The sequence below is a fragment of the Glycine max genome, chromosome 2 (assembly GCF_000004515.6).
Source record: "Glycine max cultivar Williams 82 chromosome 2, Glycine_max_v4.0, whole genome shotgun sequence".
NCBI lineage: Eukaryota > Viridiplantae > Streptophyta > Magnoliopsida > Fabales > Fabaceae > Glycine > Glycine max.
Genome location: NC_016089.4, coordinates 19,130,557 through 19,150,185, shown reverse-complemented (window position 1 = coordinate 19,150,185; position 19,629 = coordinate 19,130,557). Strand labels below are relative to the sequence as shown.

Below are 19,629 nucleotides of genomic sequence, written 5' to 3'. Positions count from 1 at the left end.
TTGCAGAGACGAACCATAATTGTTGAACACATCATATGAACTTGAATAAAATGGGATGTTCCATATTTGTTGGCATCAAACTTGCTTGGATTTGCTCCTCAATGTAGTAGGGTATTGTAAAATAAAGGGACATTTAATGCCAAATTAAAAAAATGGTTAGAAACAAATATTGAATAGCAAGAATAGAAAACAAAGCAACTAACATACTCCTTTCATTTGTTTATTATTAATGAAGAAAAATGCAAGTATCCTACTTAACATACCTAATACACGTTTTCTATATTTAATTAGTATGGGTTGAAATTCATTGGTCCTCACAATAATTATGTATGAGAGTCATTAAATTCAAAGTGAAACATATGACATTTTGTGTCTCAATAAATTTCATCCTATAATACTATTAAAAAGATTGCATTAAAGTTTATGACAAAATAGTCTATTCACCGACAAGTTATATTATTATACAATGATTAGTTGATTTGATATGAATGATAAATTTGTTAGTTTCTATAATAATTATTTGAGAGTCATATCTACTATGAATTTTTGAATAATTAATAATGTAACACTATCAATGCATACACACAAAGGATGGTAACAATATTGGTGGAGGTAATAGACTTACGTGGAGGAAGATGTGCCATTGCGGAGTTAGGTTGTGATAAAACTGCAGAGTTAAGTAACCCATCAAAGGTAGGGAATGATGCAATTTCAGTCAAGTCCACATTAGAGTTAGGTTGTAGAAAAACTGCAAAGTTATGTGACCCATCAAAGTCAAAGTTAGGTTGTGATAAATCTACAGGCGCTACAAGAAAAATGACTTTTATCTACAGTCAAAATCTATCACTAGAAGTTCAAAATCCGTAGGTAGATGTATAAAGGACTTTGTCCTACAGATGTTTTTTGCGTCAACTTTGAGAGGGTATACAGTGACAACTAATAGTCTGTCACTATAGGCTTTACCTATGGATATATTTTTACCTACAGTCAAATTTAACTATCACTATAGGTAACACCTACTATTTCAAATCTGTAGGTAAAAGATATTAATTTATATCTATAATCTCTAAGTGTAGGTAAAAGTCAATTTACTTGTACCTACGGTCTTCTGTAGGTAAATGTCATATAATTTTTAAAAGCTCTTCTGTTTCAGTATTAACCCCATATGCTACCCCATTATGTCCAACAATGTGAAGAAGACGTCCCTTGTTTGCGAATGAGAGCCCACAAATCCCCCAGTATGATGGTCAGAACAATGTATTACAGACTGGCATTAATTATCATTTCAATCTCTTACGAAAGCATAAAAATCAATATATGGATGTCCACATGCAATAATATTAAGGAAATTAATTGTTTTTCAATTTGAGATAGAAGTACATAATATGCGTATTAAATGTAGATTCATATACACCATAGACGATTAATCAACCTTCTTAACGCAAATCAACCTACTTCTGTAAAATCTCCAATTTCCTCTGCCGAATTTTCTCCAAGACCAAAGAAATTGGCTTCTGAACCAGAGGAGCGGGTTTAAAAGCTGCATCTCTAGTTTCTTTTCAAAGCATGGTGAACTATTAGGATTAGTAAAAACTCAAGAGAAAAAAATGACGTAACCACAGCTCCAGAGAACAAAATAGGAGACTCTAAACCAAGGAAATGGCTGCCAATGTATGCACCAATATCACAACCGTGAGCTGGATAAGTGCCTAATGCTTACAAGTTTAATTATTAATTGCTAAAATTTGCAACTCAATTCACTTGGAGAAATAATGAAAGGATATCATTAACAACGACAAAGCCATTCATTCTAGACTTCTAGTCTTAAAAGTAATATCACTAATATGAAAGTATTTTTCAATTTTGCACCAAAAAACAATAGGAATCAGCTTTACTAATTCTTCATACATATCTAGAAACAGAGAGAAGGAGAGCGTGAAAATTCAAACTTGAGAAAAATACGTACCTTCTTCTGCTTTCCAGTGACTTTTATCCTGTTGCGATCAGACTTTCCAACATTGAAATCAATGGCTGTGATTCCACCTTCATCCTTGAAAGCAATGTGGGAAGGAGCCAACCCAATTACACACAAGCTTTAAGGTAACAACAACAGTTATAGAGAATTAAAAAAAAGAAGAAAAAAAATACCAACACAATTCAATTCCAAGTAGAATCTCAAAAGAATGAATGAATAGTATATACCCATTGGCGTGGCGGTAAGCGTACTGATCGTGAGCTGGCTTCATGAAATCTGCAATTCAAATTAATTAATTAATTAATTATTCTCATCAGAATTAAGTGTTAACCGAACTAGAATCTGCAATTCAAAATATTATAATAATAATAATATTTACATTGTATTTACCTGGCATAAGAGTTTGGTTAGTTGACTCATCATTAGCTTGTTCCTCAGCATTCTCATTTTGATCAGTTTGGTTAGTTGACTTCTGGATCATGCCAGCCTCCTCATCCAAATCAAGGAGATCCAAGAAAAAATAAGAAAACTGCAAAACATCCCAGTGGAAGCAAATAGCCATATAAGTATATAGAAGGACAATATATGTATTACTCTGAATGTTTCAATTCACTGAGACATAACCAATTACTTTAGGCACATGCACGTGAAAGTTATTCCACAATACAAAGAAATACAAATATGATAGAAGGGCAGAAATGTCCACAAAAAGCTTTATGGAAGTATAAATTTAAGACAACAACAAAAGAACCAAAAGAAAATAACAAATGACCTGAACCTATTGTTAAGAATTAATTTGATTTTGAACTTTCAAAATATGCTAAGACATCATTAAAGAAACTCTAAAGATAGTAAGACATTGAATATGCTTAAGTAATTACTCATTAGAACTTAACTCATTTGATTGGTATATATATCCTATATATTGTGAGAATTTTTATAGGTATTCATTGAATATGGTTCTAAATTGTCATTCCTACGTTTTTTCTATCAGCAAATAAATAAATATTTCTAAAAATGGGGTACACGGGTACTCTAACTCACGTACAAAAAAGTTTTGGAGTAAACCAACTGAAATGGGCTCTATGACAAAAAAGTTTTCTCATCCGACTTTAGTCCTCTAATTTTTTTCTATTTTCTATTTTTTCTTTTTTAATTTTTGTTCCAATATTTTTCTCATTGACACTTCCAACTAAACAGAGTTGTCCTACATAACATTCTTTTTCCATTTTTCTTTTACCACACCCACTAAACAGACTTGTGTTTCATTGATATATTTAATGTGTATTGAAATTTAATCAATTAAAAATAAAAATATAAGTTATAAAATTTTCAAATTTTTAGTTTACTTATTATTAGTTTTTACATTTTATTTTTTATTCTTGGTCCACAGGCTAGCCTTTAAAATCGTGGACTAAATAAGGCAGGTAGGCACAAAAGAAAATGAAACCCATTTATGTCACAAACAAAGCTGGTCCAACTCATTGAAATTGAAAGCTCAATTCCTTTCTAATCCTACTACCTACCAAGTTAAATTTTTTGTGTCGATTAAAATAATCTCATGCACAATCTCCTAGCAAGCAAAACAACTATATTCTCATTTGCTGGCGCGACCACCGATTCATTCCTATCAAGTATCAACCATACTTGTCCCATAACAACACCACCATCACATTTCTCTTGAAATCACAATGAAAGCGTGAATTAATTATACGAGATTCTTTTAATTTAATCAATAATTTTAAATAATTTTATTTTCCATTATAATCCATTTCAATTTGAATTTGATAAGAATTATTTTATGTAATATATAAATGTAATCTAGACAAAATAAACATCTCTTGAAACCTCACTTTTTCTATTACAAAGATATAGACACACGTGCATTGGTTCTTTAGAAACCAGAGCCAACTTAACTCTTCCAACCTTTCGTGCATAGAAGCCAGAAAATTTAATTTTAAAATTAGAATAAATAAATAATAAAAAAACACAAACACATCTTAACTCTCAAGTTACACAGTATTTTACTGTTGATTTTTACTATGATTTTTTTATATAATATACACAAGTATACATAAAAGGACATTACGAATCTACGTCTACGATAGTATGTATTATAGTACTAATAATAAACATTTGCAATTTACGAGATCTATTTTATGTACGCTCGGTTTCACAAACAAAGCTGGATTCTTCACTCTTCTAGCATGTTTTCTTGTAAATTCCTTTTTTTCCCAAAAGTCAATTCTTCCTTATCAACAAACCCGTTTGGAAATCTAAAGCTCTACAAATATTTACTTTCAGCTATGGTGCTTAATAAGACATCAACAAAAATGATTTGCTACAAATTTGTTGGCCTCAAGGTAGCTACTATCCCTTGGAACAATCCTTTTGGAACACTAATTCCTGCCATTTTATTTTAAAGGTTTTGGCAAAAGTAAAGAGGCCAATATTTAGTGGTAGAGTAAAGCATATACAATACTTTAGTGTACTTCTTCAGTTCATTGGTCTGGAATGCATGCATTTTCATAGGTGTGGCATTGCCATTAAATCAGCTCTAGGACAATTAAAGATCATAATAATACATCATATGACAAACATTATGTCATCTCAAAATTATGACTCTCAAAGGCCGTAATTGTTATCCCTTTATCCTTCTTCATGGATATTCTAGTTACAATCATATATCCTACCACCTCACAAAACCCGAAATTTCAGAGAGAAGACTAGATCCCAAATATTGAAAGCGGTAATCAAGATACAAAGGAACTATCTTGGAATTGAAAATAATTCATTTGTAAAAAAGATTTCAAACGTGGTAAAGATCAGTCTATACTGCTGAGTTTGACTTAATGGGTGACATCTTGTAGCTTAATGCAATAGTTTCATGCATCAAAGGGAGTTGGATATGAATACAACAATTACCTTCCACCATAGAGAAGAAAGCCAATGGCTGCACACAAAGAGAACCCTATTGCAATGCACCTGATCAGACTTAGGAGAGAATATAGTCTAACGAACTGCCTAATTGAGCTATGCTTCAGCTAGGCCTAGCTTGATTCACTTCTACATAGAGAAGGCAGAGGAATCAAAGGAAGCTATGAGGGTGGGAGTCACTTGTCAATGTAAACAAGCATGTTAACAAATCTAGGATGCCAACATAGAGGAAGCAAAATAATTCAGTTTGATGTTTCAAGGTAAAATAGAAAAAATTTGAATCTAGTTTGTTATTATTAAATGCTTGCATATTGCTCACTTAGAATTTAGAAACCAATATTATTATCTATTCCCTATTCCTTCATATCTCTACAACCATAACCTAGTTGTACAACTATACTACTATATCCTATTATTGGATATCACACAAAATTTTCCTTCTAGCCACCATATAGTGAATCACAACCAAAGTCAAACATCATTCAATAGTTGATCACATACATAAACTTTGTAAACAGTAGAATTTTCACCTGAACAACATAAACCACAATATTAATCGTATAGAAACTTGGTTTCAACCCATTAGTTGATACAACATGTGCCTGCAAAAGCATTTAACACCGAGGTGGTAATTAGCCCATCAAAACCAATCAGCAAAACACACTGCCATGGAAGAAAAAAATCATAGGAGGCAAACCAACCATGTAGAAGCAAATGCACCACAAATCAAACTAGCCTGGTAATAAATCTCAGCCTAGAACAGGACCAAAAGTGCATATGTTGTAAAGAAAGCAAGACTCGACATGTCAAGCAAGATGTGTTGAACAATCTACAAACACAAGCAAACGCAGTGAGTGAGTATAAGTGTGAGTCTAACCACATTCTGTAATTAGAAAATAATAAACAACTAATCTTATGTTAAGAAAAAATTACTCATATTAAATGTTACATTCTATTCCCTATACTCCGATACCTCTAGCTTTAACCTCTGCACGTTCTGATAGAAGATAAAAACTACATACCGAACTGCAAAATTAAAAAGAGTGCACAATCCCTGAACAAAACATCACATTATTAAGCAGTTACTACACAAATAATTTTAAAAAGTAAAATAACAAAAGGTTTGAACGATACAAACCCCTCACCAAAATATTGATAAGGTGAAAGACCACTCTCAATTGTATCCAAGCCAGTTGAACCTAAAGTTCAATCAAAATAAAAAAATTATAAAAGAAAATCGAATAAACAAAAATAAAACCCTAATTTGGAATTGAAAGAGTACGCGACGCAGCGATACCAAAGCTACGGCGGCCACGATACCGTAGAGTACGACGAGAGTGTAGGAAATACAATCCTGCCACGCTAGAGAGTCATCGATTTCGTGCCACCAGCTGGAGGCGTCAGTGAGCTCGACGGCGGCCACCAACATGACCTCCACCACCATCGACGGCACGCCCTCGCTGCCCATTCTTGAATAGACGATTCTTAGCACGCGTGGCGCCGAGAGTGAATGAAGGAACAGACGAACGATAGAGGGAAGAGAAAAACATAGGTATGATGAGGAGCTAGGCTTGTGTGTGTGGTGATAACTTAGATTCGATTAAGTTTAGGGAAAGGAAAGCAAACAAAGAAAGCCAATCAAGAGAGAGGATGAGAAGGAAGATGGTAATCTTATAAGTAATCTATATTTTTCTTTATATGTTATTTTTTTATTTTTTTATCTTTTATAACTTCTTAATTATCTTTTTATCTTGAAATGAATATACATTATCATTATCAGTCTCTCTAAATTCAACTTTCTTCTGGTATAACTTCTTAATTATCTTTTTATTTTCTTTGTATTTTTTATGGGATTTTACTTGCATGTTGATGTGCCATCATTTTCTTCTATTTTCTAAACCCTTTTTGCACCATTTTAATTATTGATTGGTCTTAATTGTCAATTAATTAGGCAGTTTTATTATTTGGGCTCATTTAGCTAATTTGATGTTTTTAATCTAATTTCAGGAATTAATGAAACATTGGGCTTAATCCGGATTTTGGTTGTGGACTTGAAGAGGGCAAATAAAGCAGCGCTTACCGTAGTTAATTTTTAATTAGGAAATTTCGCAATTTTATTTTATGTTGTTCAGTGTTTATTTCGTTTTGGGCCAGAGTATTGTAATAGGGCCTAGTGACTTTGAGTGACTCTTTTAAATAGCTGCCTTGGGATTCGTGCAGGGCATTCTATTCTGTTATGCTATTCATTATTCAGAGCTTTGTTTTAGGGTTTTCATTTTTCTGTTTTGATGCTTCTGAGTTCGTAATGCAATTTTACATTTTCTGCTTCTAATTACAATTTCGTTCTTGCTTCTTCTTCTACTCTCATTTACGTTTCTGTTCCATTTTACATTTCTGTTCGTTTACGTTTCTGTTCATTTACGTTTCCGTTCATTTACGTTTCTGCTTCATGTTTCAATTGCGTTTTCTGTTTGAATCCATGGAAGGCTAGATTTTCTGGTGTTGTTTCCTTTTGAGGACGAAGCCCAACTCTCTTTGAGGTTTCGCTTGTAATGTGGTTTCCTGGCAGTTCTCCCTTCACCAGTATCCCAAATTCGTGAATATTAATCAGTGCACGCTTCGTGTTCGATTAATTGCCTCTGAGCCTAACTTGCGTTCATGCTTAATGGACGAAGGGCTAACTGGTGAATGTGGTGCCTAATCACGTATTGAAAATCCTAAGTTGATTTTCGCTTAGTAAATTGAAATAGGGTTGGATTAAGTGGTTGACTGTTAGGGACGAATTCTCCAACCCAGGATAAGAGAATGGCTTCTGAATCAGAGGAAACAACCCGTTTTTAATATTAGTAGTTTCGTATTCCAGTTTACTTGTTCTGCTCTTTAATCACAAAACAAACAAACCCCCCCAATCGTTACGGTTACTGCAAGTATATTATGAACATTTGGTTTGTCACTGCTCGTTGGGAAACGACCTAGGATCACTTCCTAGTTACTGCATTTTCATGTTTATTTGATTCGGGTATGGCCTCGATCACATGTATTTGTGGGTAGAAACTTTTTAAATTTTATCTACATCAATAAACCGAAGGTACAAGTTTTATAGGATTTGATCAGCAACAAGTAATCAAGTAATCGTAGGTATATGTTTTTTGAAATTCTTACAACACTGGACATTTGTAAGTAGAAGTTATTTTAGGTTCTACCTACATCAAATCAATAATAGTAGGTAAAAATCTCTGAACTTTACCTATAACAAACAAACAAGTGTTGGTATAAGTATTTTTTGACTTTTACTTATGATAAGTTATATGTGTAGGCAAAAATTTTCGTAGGTATATGTCATTATTCTTGTAGTGTGTAGGTATAAGTTTTTTAAAATTTTGCCTACACTGTGCTTTTGTAGGTAGTAATTCTTTTGAGTTTTACCACAATTTTTTTGGAGTTTTACCTACACAACATAGTTGTAGGTAGAAGTATTTTTTTTAATTTTAATGAATTTGCCTACACCAAATAATGGTTGGTACAAGTGATTGAGTTTTACCTACATTAGTTAGTTGTAGGTAAAAGTATTTTTGAGATCTACCTACACTAATTTATGTCTGTAGCAAAAAAGTGTCCGTAGGCATAGGTTATTTTTCTTGTAGTGAGGGTTATGTAATTCATCAAAGGTAACGGGTGATGCAAATGCAGTTAAGCTCCTATTAGAGTTGGGATGTGATGAAACTGCAAGGTTATGTGACCCCGTAAAAAATAGAGTTAGGTTGTGATAAAATTGCAGGGTTATGTAACCCATCAAAGGTAGGGAATGATGATGGAATTGTAGTTAAGCCCATGTTAGAGTTGGCTTGTGATGAAAGTGTAGGGTTGTGTGAACCATCAAAGGTAGAGAGTGGTACACTTGAAGTTAAGCCCATTATTTGCCTCTGTTCTTCCAAAAATATGTTGAGTAGAAGCATTTTATGCTTCCATGCCATGTTTGCATAATAACCTTTAAAGAACTCTTGGTTTGCTTCCTCAAGCTCTTGCCAAACTGAAAAAATAAGGAAAAATGGAACTTAGAAATATAGAACACCAAATGATGGGTGCAAGGTTCATGGTTGTTGGCTTTTGAAGCCAATATGCCCAATCACCCACACTATGCTAAAAAGTATATTAAGAAAACCCAAAATTAAACACATCCCAAATTAATAAGAAGAAGTCATAGTTTAACACATGATCACCATCAATCTAAGGCATAACCACCATGGGAACATGGTAATAATGAAATAAAAAAGAAAAAAACTGAAGTAGTACCATTTCGATTATCAGGCACCTAAATGCCTAATCATAAGAATTTGTCATAATTTTACCATTCTTCTCTGCCACTGTTATAGAAATACTAATATAAAATAAATTCAATGGGCATACTGAACAAACATGAACAAGACTACAAGCCCTAAAGAAAACAAGTCTCCTTCAAACTATCAGGTCCTATGACATTTTAACACAATTGTTGCCTATAAAGGTAGCTCAATATACACAAAAGGGTCATGTAAAATCTAATGAACAACCAATTTAGCCAAATGACAATGCCCCTACATATGAACCCTTCGGAAGGTGAAAACATTTTGGTTATGCTACACTTCATGCCATAAAGCATAAACCCACAAACTCCATTATTAAGTCCAAGCAATGTGCCAAAGCCTCTTAGATATTTAGATAATCCAAGACAGAAATTGAATGTCTTCACCTTTTAAAAGATTAAATATAAAATATTGCTAGGGAGGAAAAAGAAAATACAACTAAACAGAGGATATATGATTTCCAATATATAAGATAGGATATTCCCTTTGAAAATGTAAAAAAAAAAAGAGAGAGATGTGAACATAATCTAATCCTGCTATATATGGAAAGGCAAAAAGACTCCCTAGAAAATGATGCTAACAACTCCACCAACCATTTTATAAGAAAAAAATAACTTTATTAATTTCTTATTTATCAATTTTTGGTCAAATTAAGCTTTTCTTGTGTATGATATAAGGGTAGGTGATGTGCCATCATTTTCTTCTATTTTTTAAACCCTTTTTGCACCATTTTAATTATTGATTGGTCTTAATTGTCAATTAATTAGGCAGTTTTATTATTTGGGCTCATTTAGCTAATTTGATATTTTTAATCTAATTTCAGGAATTAATGAAACATTGGGCTTAATCCGGATTTTGGTTGTGGACTTGAAGAGGGCAAATAAAGCAGCGCTTACCTTAGTTAATTTCTAATTAGGAAATTTTGCAATTTTATTTTATGTTGTTCAGTGTTTATTTCGTTTTGGGCCAGAGTATTGTAATAGGGCCCAGTGACTTTGAGTGACTCTTTTTAAATAGATGCCTTGGGATTCGTACAGGGCATTCTATTCTGCTATGCTATTTTCATTATTCAGAGCTTTGGTTTTAGGTTTTCACGTTTTTCTGTTCCCTTGTTACAGTTTTCGTTCTTAATGCAAATTTCCGTTTTCTGCTTCTAATTACGAGTTCATTCTTGCTTCTTCTTCTACTTTCATTTACATTTCTGTTCATTTATGTTTCTGCTTCATGTTTCATTTGCGTTTTCTATTTGAATCCATGGAAGGCTAGATTTTCTAGTGTTGTTTCCTTTTGAGGACGAAGCCCAACTCTCTTTGAGGTTTCGTTTGTAATGTGGTTTCCTGGCAGTTTTCCCTTCACCAATTATCCCAATTTCGTGAATATTAATCAGTGCATGCTTCGTGTTCGATTAATTGCCTCTGAGCCTAACTTGCGTTCATGCTTAATGGACGAAGGGCTAACTGGTGTATGTGGTGCCTAATCACGTATTGAAAACCCTAAGTTGATTTTCGCTTAGTAAATTGAAATAGGGTTGGATTAAGTGGTTGACTGTTAGGGACGAATTCTCCATAACCCAGGATAAGAGAGCGGCTTCTGAATCAGAGGAAACAACCCGTTTTTAATATTAGTAGTTTCGTATTCCATTTTATTTGTTTTGCTCTTTAATTACCAAACAACCAAAACCCCCCATCGTTACTGTTACTGCAAGTATATTATGAACATTTGGCTTGTCACTGCTCGTTGGGAAACGACCTAGGATCACTTCCTAGTTACTGCATTTTCATGTTTATTTGATTCGGGTACGGCCTCGACCAAATTTGGCGCCGTTGCTGGGGAGCAGTGTCCAAAGGTTGATAATAGCTAGCTAGTGTTGTGTGTTTAATCCTTTCGTGTTTTATGTTTAATTGTTAGTATTGTGTTAGTATGTGTGTTAGTGTTGTTTAGTGTCCTGGTATTTTGTTTAAGGTGTGTTCTGTTTCAGTTTTTCCATTAAGTGTTTCCCCTGTTTCAGTCTTGTGTGTTTTGCTGTGAAGATTGTGCTTGCGGCAAAAACAGAGTAGTAGTAGAAATCAATTAGAGACGGATTTTAGCGACCACCCATGCTGAATTATTTGAGATTTTTTGTTTTGGTAGCTAGGGTTGTTATTTTTGGCTGAATTTTTTTGTGGTAACTTCTTTTAATCCATATTTTGTCGGAAAAATAGCTAGAGCCTTATTTTTGGTCAGATTTGAAAGTTCCAAAAAACTAGCAAATTTTGTGTTTGTCAAAACTTCAAACGGCCATAACTTTTGCTCCGGTTATCAGAATCGCAATTATTATATATGCATTTGGGGTAGAAAAAAATTTCCTACGCTGTGGCAGCTGGCCATAGGCCGGCTGAGGTCTCCATCGTAAAAAAAAAAAAGCGATTCTGTCAAAAGTTTTTTATTTTTCAAGTTTTATTCACTTATTTTTCTTAACCTACCAATTTTAGCTTTCATAGTTAGACTTTGAATTTTTGTTTGAAATTTTTTGTGCTATCTTCTCATCATTTTATAAGGTTGCTCACAAAATTTCAAGTCATTTGGATATCATTTGAGGGTAGTTGTAGTTCAAACCTACACCTTTATTTACATGACAAGGCAACTAGTTGTGTGCATGCTGAATGTAGTGTATGACTAGAGGCAATCCATCTGACTTACAACCCTTTGATCCTGAGATAGATAGGACATTTCATAGATTAGTTAGGCATCATTTTATACCTTTTGATCATTCTGAGCATTCCATAACTGGTGAATCTGTGCATTCTGTTATTGGTGATTTTGAACATCCTGATCTTGAGCATTATAATTTTGAGCATTCTGATTCTGAGCATTCTGATTTTGCACATTCTGAGAACATGGCACAACCTCCACCTCGTGAGAGGACTCTAAGGGAAATGGCTGCACCTGATTTCACCTATGAAAGCTTGTGCATCCAATACCCTGATGAGGATGTCCCATATGTTCTTAAAACTAGACTGATTCATTTGCTTCCAAAGTTTCATGGCCTTGCAGGTGAAGACCCGCACAAACATTTGAAAGAATTTCACATTGTCTGCTCCACCATGAAACCCCAAGATGTCCAAGAGGATCACATATTTCGGAAGGCTTTTCCTCATTCATTAGAGGGAATGGCAAAGGACTGGCTGTATTACCTTGCTCCAAGGTCCATCACGAGCTGGGATGACCTTAAGAGAGTATTCTTAGAAAAAAATTTCCCTGCTTCCAGGACCACAGCCATCAGGAAGGATATCTCAGGTATTAGACAACTCAGTGGAGAGAGCCTGTATGAGTACTGGGAGAGATTTAAGAAACTATGTGCCAGTTGCCCCCACCATCAGATTTCAGAACAGCTTCTTCTCCAATATTTTTATGAAGGACTCAGTAATATGGAGAGAAGTATGATAGATGCTGCCAGTGGTGGAGCCCTTGGAGACATGACTCCTGTTGAAGCCAGAAATTTAATTGAGAAGATGGCCTCCAACTCCCAGCAGTTTAGCCCCAGAAATGATGCCATAGTCATTAGAGGAGTGCATGAGGTAGCTACAAACCCATCTGCATCATCTGAAACTAAGAAGCTTGAAGGAAAACTGGATGCGTTGGTCAACTTGGTAACCCAGCTGGCCTTGAATCAGAAATCTGTACCTGTTGCAAGGGTTTGTGGTTTGTGCTCCTCTGCTGACCACCATACAAACCTTTGCCCTTCCATGCAGCAACCTGGAGCAATTGAGCAGCCTGAAGCTTATGCTGCAAATATTTACAATAGACCTCCTCAACCTCAGTAGCAAAATCAACCACAGCAGAGCAATTATGACCTTTCCAGCAACAGATACAACCCTGGATGGAGGAATCACCCTAACCTCAGGTGGTCCAACCCTCAGCAACAACAACAGCAGCCTGCTCCTTCCTTCCAAAATGTTGCTGGCCCAAGCAAACCATACGTTCCTCCACCAATCCAACAACAACAACAACCCCAGAAACAGCCAACAGTTGAGGCCCCTCCACAACATTCCCTCGAAGAACTTGTGAGGCAAATGACTATGCAGAACATGCAGTTTCAGCAAGAGACCAGAGCCTCCATTCAGAGCTTAACCAATCAGATGGGACAATTAGCTACCCAATTGAATCAACAACAGTCCCAGAATTCTGACAAGCTGTCTTCTCAAGCTGTCCAAAATCCCAAAAATGTCAGTGCCATTTCATTGAGGTCGGGAAAGCAGTGTCAAGGACCTCAACCCATAGCACCTTCCTCATCTGCAAATGAACCTGCCAAACTTCACTCTATTCCAGAAAAAGGTGATGACAAAAATCTACCTAACAATTTCTGTGCAGGTGAATCTTCTTCCACAGGTAATTCTGATTTGTAGAAGCAGCACATTCCCCCTCTTCCATTCCCTCCAAGAGCAGTTTCCAACAAAAAAATGGAAGAGGCAGAGAAAGAGATATTGGAAACGTTTAGAAAAGTAGAGGTAAACATACCTCTGTTGGATGCAATAAAGCAAATTCCAAGATATGCCAAATTCTTGAAGGAGCTGTGCACTAATAAGCGAAAGCTTAAAGGAAGTGAACGAATTAGCATGGGCAGAAATGTCTCCGCATTGATTGGTAAATCTGTTCCTCAAATTCCTGAAAAATGCAAAGATCCAGGTACATTCAGCATACCTTGTATTATAGGGAATAGTAAGTTTGACAATGCCATGCTAGATTTAGGAGCCTCTGTTAGTGTTATGCCTCTGTCGATTTTTAATTCTCTATCTCTAGGTCCCTTGCAGTCAACTGATGTGGTAATTCATTTAGCTAATAGAAGTGTTGCCTATCCTGTTGGTTTCATAGAAGATGTCTTAGTTAGAGTTGGTGAACTGATTTTCCCTGTTGATTTTTATATCTTGAATATGGAAGATGGATTTTCTCAAGGATCAGTTCCCATCATTCTAGGCAGACCCTTTATGAAAACTGCTAGAACTAAGATAGATGTTTATGCAGGCACACTGTCCATGGAGTTTGGTGATATAACTGTTCATTTTAATATTCTGGATGCTATGAAATACCCATCTGAAGATCTTTCTGTATTTCGTGCTGAAATAATTGACCATGTTGTTGATGAATACATGACTGATCTTTATTCTAATCTGCATGCCTCTCACTCTTCATGCATTGAGTCTGAAATTGTACTTGATCATATGTCTGAATTTGATGCTGAGAGTGAATCTGAGAGTGATATTGATTGCATGCCTGGTGGTGGTGTTTTACCTCTTGAGATTGATTTTATAGAGTCAGATAGGACTAACCATGTTTCAGGAAGTACACATACCTCTGACTTTCTTTATGAGGTAAAGGCTGAGAAACCATCTCCTTCTACCACTGTCCAGCCGACCACACCAGAATTGAAGCCTCTGCCATCAAATTTAAAATACGCTTACTTGGATGATAGCAAGAGTTTTCCAGTGATTATATCTGCCTCCCTTGCTGATGAGCAAGAGGAGAAGTTGTTGTCAGTTCTCAAGAAGCATAAGAAGGCTATAGGCTGGACCCTGGCAGACATTCCTGGTATTAGCCCATCCACATGTATGCATCGAATAAATTTAGAGGATGGAGCTAAACCAGTAAGACAACCACAGAGAAGACTCAACCCGGTGATTCTTGATGTAGTGAAGAAGGAGATAACCAAGCTTTTGCAAGCTGGAATCATTTATCCTATCTCCGATAGCTAATGGGTGAGTCCCGTCCAGGTAGTCCCGAAAAAGACTGGCCTCACAGTGATCAGAAATGAGAAGGAGGAGTTGATTCCTACTCGGGTGCAGAACAGTTGGAGAGTCTGCATTGACTATAGGAGGCTGAACCAGGTTACCAAAAAAGACCATTTCCCCTACCATTCATTGACCAGATGCTTGAATGCCTGGCAGGTAAATCCCACTATTGTTTCCTTGATGGTTTTTCTGGTTATATGCAAATTACTATTGCTCCTGAGGATCAGGAAAAGACCACATTCACCTGCCCCTTCGACACTTTTGCTTATAGAATGATGCCTTTCGGCCTGTGCAATGCCCCTGATACCTTCCAGCGGTGCATGATTAGTATTTTCAGTGATTTTTTAGAAAATTGCATAGAGGTGTTTATGGATGATTTCACTGTATATGGATCCTCTTTTGATGGTTGTTTGAATAGTTTGGAAAAAGTTTTGAATAGATGCATTGAAACTAACCTTGTTCTAAATTTTGAAAAATGTCATTTTATGGTTGAGCAAGGTATAGTTTTAGGCCACATTATTTCCAATAAGGGTATTGAAGTAGATCCTGCAAAAATTTCTGTTATTTCACAATTGCCTTACCCCTCTTGTGTGCGAGAGGTGCGATCTTTTCTTGGTCATGCAGGATTCTACAGGCGTTTTATAAGGGATTTTAGCAAAGTAGCCCTTCCACTGTCCAACTTGTTGCAAAAGGAGGTGGAGTTTGACTTTAATGACAGATGCAAAGAGGCTTTTGATTGCCTCAAAAGAGCGTTGACTAACACCCCCATCATCCAGGCACCCGATTGGACAGCCCCTTTTGAGCTTATGTGTGATGCATCAAATTATGCATTGGGGGCTGTCCTTGCTCAGAAAATTGATAAATTGCCCAGGGTGATATATTATGCTTCTAGGACTTTAGATGCTGCCCAAGCAAATTATACTACTACTGAGAAAGAGCTTCTAGCCATAGTTTTTGCTCTTGAAAAATTTCGATCTTATTTGCTTGGTACTCGCATTATTGTTTATACTGACCATGCAACTCTAAAGTACTTGTTGAAGAAGGCTGATTCTAAGCCTAGGTTGATCCGATGGATGCTCTGGCTCCAAGAGTTTGACTTGGAGATCCGTGATAGGAGCGGAGCACAAAATCTAGTTGTTGATCATTTGAGTCGGATCGAACGTGTCTCTGATGCAGATTCACCTATTCGGGATGATTTCCCGGATGATCATTTGTATATATTGTATAGTATTTCTGACTCTCTTTCTACTCCCTGGTTTGCTAACATTGTCAATTATTTAGTTGCCTCTATTTTTCCTCCCTTAGCATCTAAGGCCCAAAAAGATAAGATTAAAAGTGATGCTAAGCATTTTATTTGGGATGACCCCTACTTGTGGAAATTGTGCAGTGATCAGGTCATTAGACGGTGCATTCCAGATCATGAGACTGACTCAGTCCTGCAGTTCTGTCATTCTTCCGCACCGGGAGGTCATCTGGGTGTTCAAAGGACAGCTCGCAAAGTGCTTGATTGTGGTTTTTATTGGCCCACCATCTTTAAAGATGCATGGAAGATCTGCAGCACTTGTGAGCAGTGTCAGAGAGCAGGAAATACACTTACATGGCGACAACAAATGCCTCAGCAACCTATGCTATTCTGTGAGGTGTTTGATGTCTGGGGTATAGATTTCATGGGTCATTTTCCTGTCTCTTTTGGTTATGTTTACATTCTCCTTGCAGTTGATTATGTTTCAAAATGGGTGGAAGCCAAGCCCACTAGAACTAATGATGCTAAAGTTGTCGCAGACTTTGTCAGGTCTAATCTGTTTTGCAGGTTTGGAGTACCTAAAGCAATTGTTAGTGATCAAGGAACCCATTTTTGCAACAGGACAATGCATGCCCTGCTTAAAAAGTACGGGGTGGTACACAGGGTATCCACACCATACCACCCCCAGACTAATGGACAGGCAGAAATTTCTAACAGGGAAATCAAGAGAATTCTAGAGAAGATTGTGCAGCCAAGCAGGAAAGATTGGAGTACCAGGCTTGATGATGCTCTCTGGGCACATCGGACTTCCTACAAAGCACCCATAGGAATGTCTCCTTATCGGGTTGTCTTTGGAAAGGCATGTCATCTTCCAGTGGAAATTGAGCACAAAGCATACTGGGCAGTGAAGACTTGCAACTTCTCTATGGATCAAGCTGGCGAGGAAAGGAAGTTGCAACTGAGTGAGTTAGATGAAATCCGCCTAGAAGCCTACGAGAATGCCAAGTTCTACAAAGAAAAGACCAAGAAGTTCCATGATAGCATGATAGTTAAAAAAGACTTCGTGGTTGGGCAAAAAGTGTTATTGTATAATTCTAGGCTTGGACTCATGAGTGGTAAGTTGAGGTCTAAGTGGATTGGTCCTTTTGTTGTTACTAATGTTTTTCCTTATGGTACAGTTGAGATCAAAAGCGACTCCACAAACAAAAGCTTCAAGGTCAACGGACATCGACTTAAGCCATTCCTCACGAACCCTTCTTTAGTGGACGTAGTGGTGGAAGAGACTTCCTTACTCCACCCTACTCTTCCTCCACCATGACTTAGGGAGTTTTTCTTTTCCTATCTCCTTCTTTGCTTTTATTACACTTGTCCGCTTCTCTTTGATGATTTAATTGTTTTTAATCTTTTAATTGTGCTACATTGAGGACAATGTGTTGTTTAAGTATGGGGGGGGGGGAGTGTTCTTTGGTTTTGCTAGTTTTGATGGTTTTGTTAATTTGTTAGTTGTGTTAATTTGTTAATGTTGTTAGTTTCGTCGGATTTTCAGTTTAATATTTTGGGTCAATTTCGTGTGCACGTACGACTTTGCATGTTTTTCTTTGAATTATAGGATAGGTTCAAGAAATGGGTAATTGTTTTGAAAATAAAAGTTCTTGACATTTTGTGACTTGAAATCCTTGATTCTTCTCTACATGTCATGATAGTTTTGAAAGCTCAATTTGAAAGTGATGGTTTTACCTTTGTGAGAATTTGAGCCATCCATCATTATAATCATTTGGTGTGTTTTGCCCCATTGATTGCTTGCACAATAGCCTTGGCTTGATTCTTGTTGATGCGTCCTAATTCACATGCATATTTGGAAATGATTAAGGCAATTTTGTTCTTATAAGCTTCTAGCCAAATGGACTTACCTTGAATTAATTCCTTTGATAGCCCTTTTGAGCCTTGTTTCCCTTTCCTTGTTTTGAAGCTCACTACAAGCCTTAAGTGAAAAACCATGATATTACCATATCCTTAAGGAATTTTGGAGCTTTGGAATTGTTTTGGGAATAAGTGTGGGGGGTTTTTGTTTCATTGGACAACTTGTTTTGTTGGCTATGCTTCATGATGTATTTTGGGCCGTACTTGATGTACATTGTATACTGGTTAAATGTTGGACATGCTGAATGAAATGTTGTTTCTCAAAGGCTAAAGAGTAAAAAAAAAAAAATTCGGAAAAAAAAAAATTCAAAAAAAGAAAAAGAAAAGCAATAAAGTTGAGTGAATAAGATCTTGAATGGCACAAGAATGATGAAACTCTTGGTTCTACTCTTCATGTTTAATTTTTATCTTTACTTCTTTTTATTTTCTTATTTTTTTCTTAATATGCACTTATTCCCCTTTGCTCCTCTATTCCTTTGGGATTTAGCCACTTATTCCATATTTCTCCATACCTTGTCCTTGGCCCCATTACAACCTTAAAAGACCTTTTGATCCTCATGTGCTTGTGTTTATGGGTTGATTGTCAATTTTAGAATCTTCCCAAGTTTATGTGGTGTTTGCTTTCATGGGTGCTTTGAGGGTAAATAGTAGCCTAGACACTTGAGAGATAGAGTGTATATCTTGTGAGGCTTTATCACTTTTCATTCTTGAGCTGATTAACTATTTTGCCATGATTGGGTTGCTTGGATGATTTTCATGAATGTCTTGACTTTTTGGATCTCCTTATGTTAGATGTTACCCATTCCTTTCATTCCTTGACGTTCATTGAGAAATATGTGAATGTTTTTGTTTGTCTCTCTTTGATATCCTTGGATTTTGTTCTTTGTTTCATTTTGCCCAGGAGTGCAAAAGGCTAAGTATGGGGGGTTTTGATGTGCCATCATTTTCTTCTATTTTCTAAACCCTTTTTGCACCATTTTAATTATTGATTGGTCTTAAATGTCAATTAATTAGGCAGTTTTATTATTTGGGCTCATTTAGCTAATTTGATGTTTTTAATCTAATTTCAGGAATTAATGAAACATTGGGCTTAATCCGGATTTTGGTTGTGGACTTGAAGAGGGCAAATAAAGCAGCGCTTACCTTAGTTAATTTCTAATTAGGAAATTTTGCAATTTTATTTTATGTTGTTCAGTGTTTATTTCGTTTTGGGCCAGAGTATTGTAATAGGGCCCAGTGACTTTGAGTGACTCTTTTTAAATAGATGCCTTGGGATTCGTGCAGGGCATTCTATTCTGCTATGCTATTTTCATTATTCAAAGCTTTGGTTTTAGGTTTTCACGTTTTTCTGTTCCCTTGTTACAGTTTTCGTTCTTAATGCAAATTTCCGTTTTCTGCTTCTAATCACGAGTTCATTCTTGCTTCTTCTTCTACTTTCATTTACGT

The 19,629-nt window shown here is 36.0% G+C and overlaps 1 protein-coding gene, 1 non-coding gene and 1 pseudogene across 2 annotated transcripts; all 3 read right to left on the bottom strand.

The window, feature by feature from the left end:
• Positions 1–1,211: 1,211 nt before the first annotated feature.
• On the bottom strand, positions 1,212–2,587 carry LOC106796080 (uncharacterized). Its single transcript, XM_014767558.2, has 3 exons — positions 2,366–2,587; positions 2,203–2,251; positions 1,212–2,093 (listed from the first exon to the last, which is right to left on the bottom strand). The coding sequence occupies exons 1-3, from the start codon at positions 2,535–2,537 to the stop codon at positions 1,913–1,915; spliced, it is 402 nt and encodes a 133-aa protein (XP_014623044.1). The 5' UTR covers positions 2,538–2,587; the 3' UTR covers positions 1,212–1,912.
• A 2,309-nt stretch (positions 2,588–4,896) lies between these two features.
• On the bottom strand, positions 4,897–6,822 carry LOC102668931 (tobamovirus multiplication protein 3-like; annotated as a pseudogene).
• A 5,687-nt stretch (positions 6,823–12,509) lies between these two features.
• On the bottom strand, positions 12,510–12,616 carry LOC113001039 (small nucleolar RNA R71). The gene has a single exon (XR_003266371.1). It is a non-coding gene; the product is annotated as a small nucleolar RNA R71 (small nucleolar RNA).
• Between the last annotated feature and the right edge of the window lie 7,013 nt (positions 12,617–19,629).

Excerpts from the sequence above, each read along its gene's own strand:
- LOC106796080 (XM_014767558.2), bottom strand. The coding sequence starts at position 2,537 with ATGGCTATTTGCTTCCACTGGGATGTTTTGCAGTTTTCTTATTTTTTC. Across the intron at positions 2,252-2,365 it reads TAACCAAACTCTTATGCCAG|ATTTCATGAAGCCAGCTCAC; the intron begins GTAAATACAATG and ends TTTGAATTGCAG. Across the intron at positions 2,094-2,202 it reads GCTTACCGCCACGCCAATGG|CTTGTGTGTAATTGGGTTGG; the intron begins GTATATACTATT and ends GTTACCTTAAAG.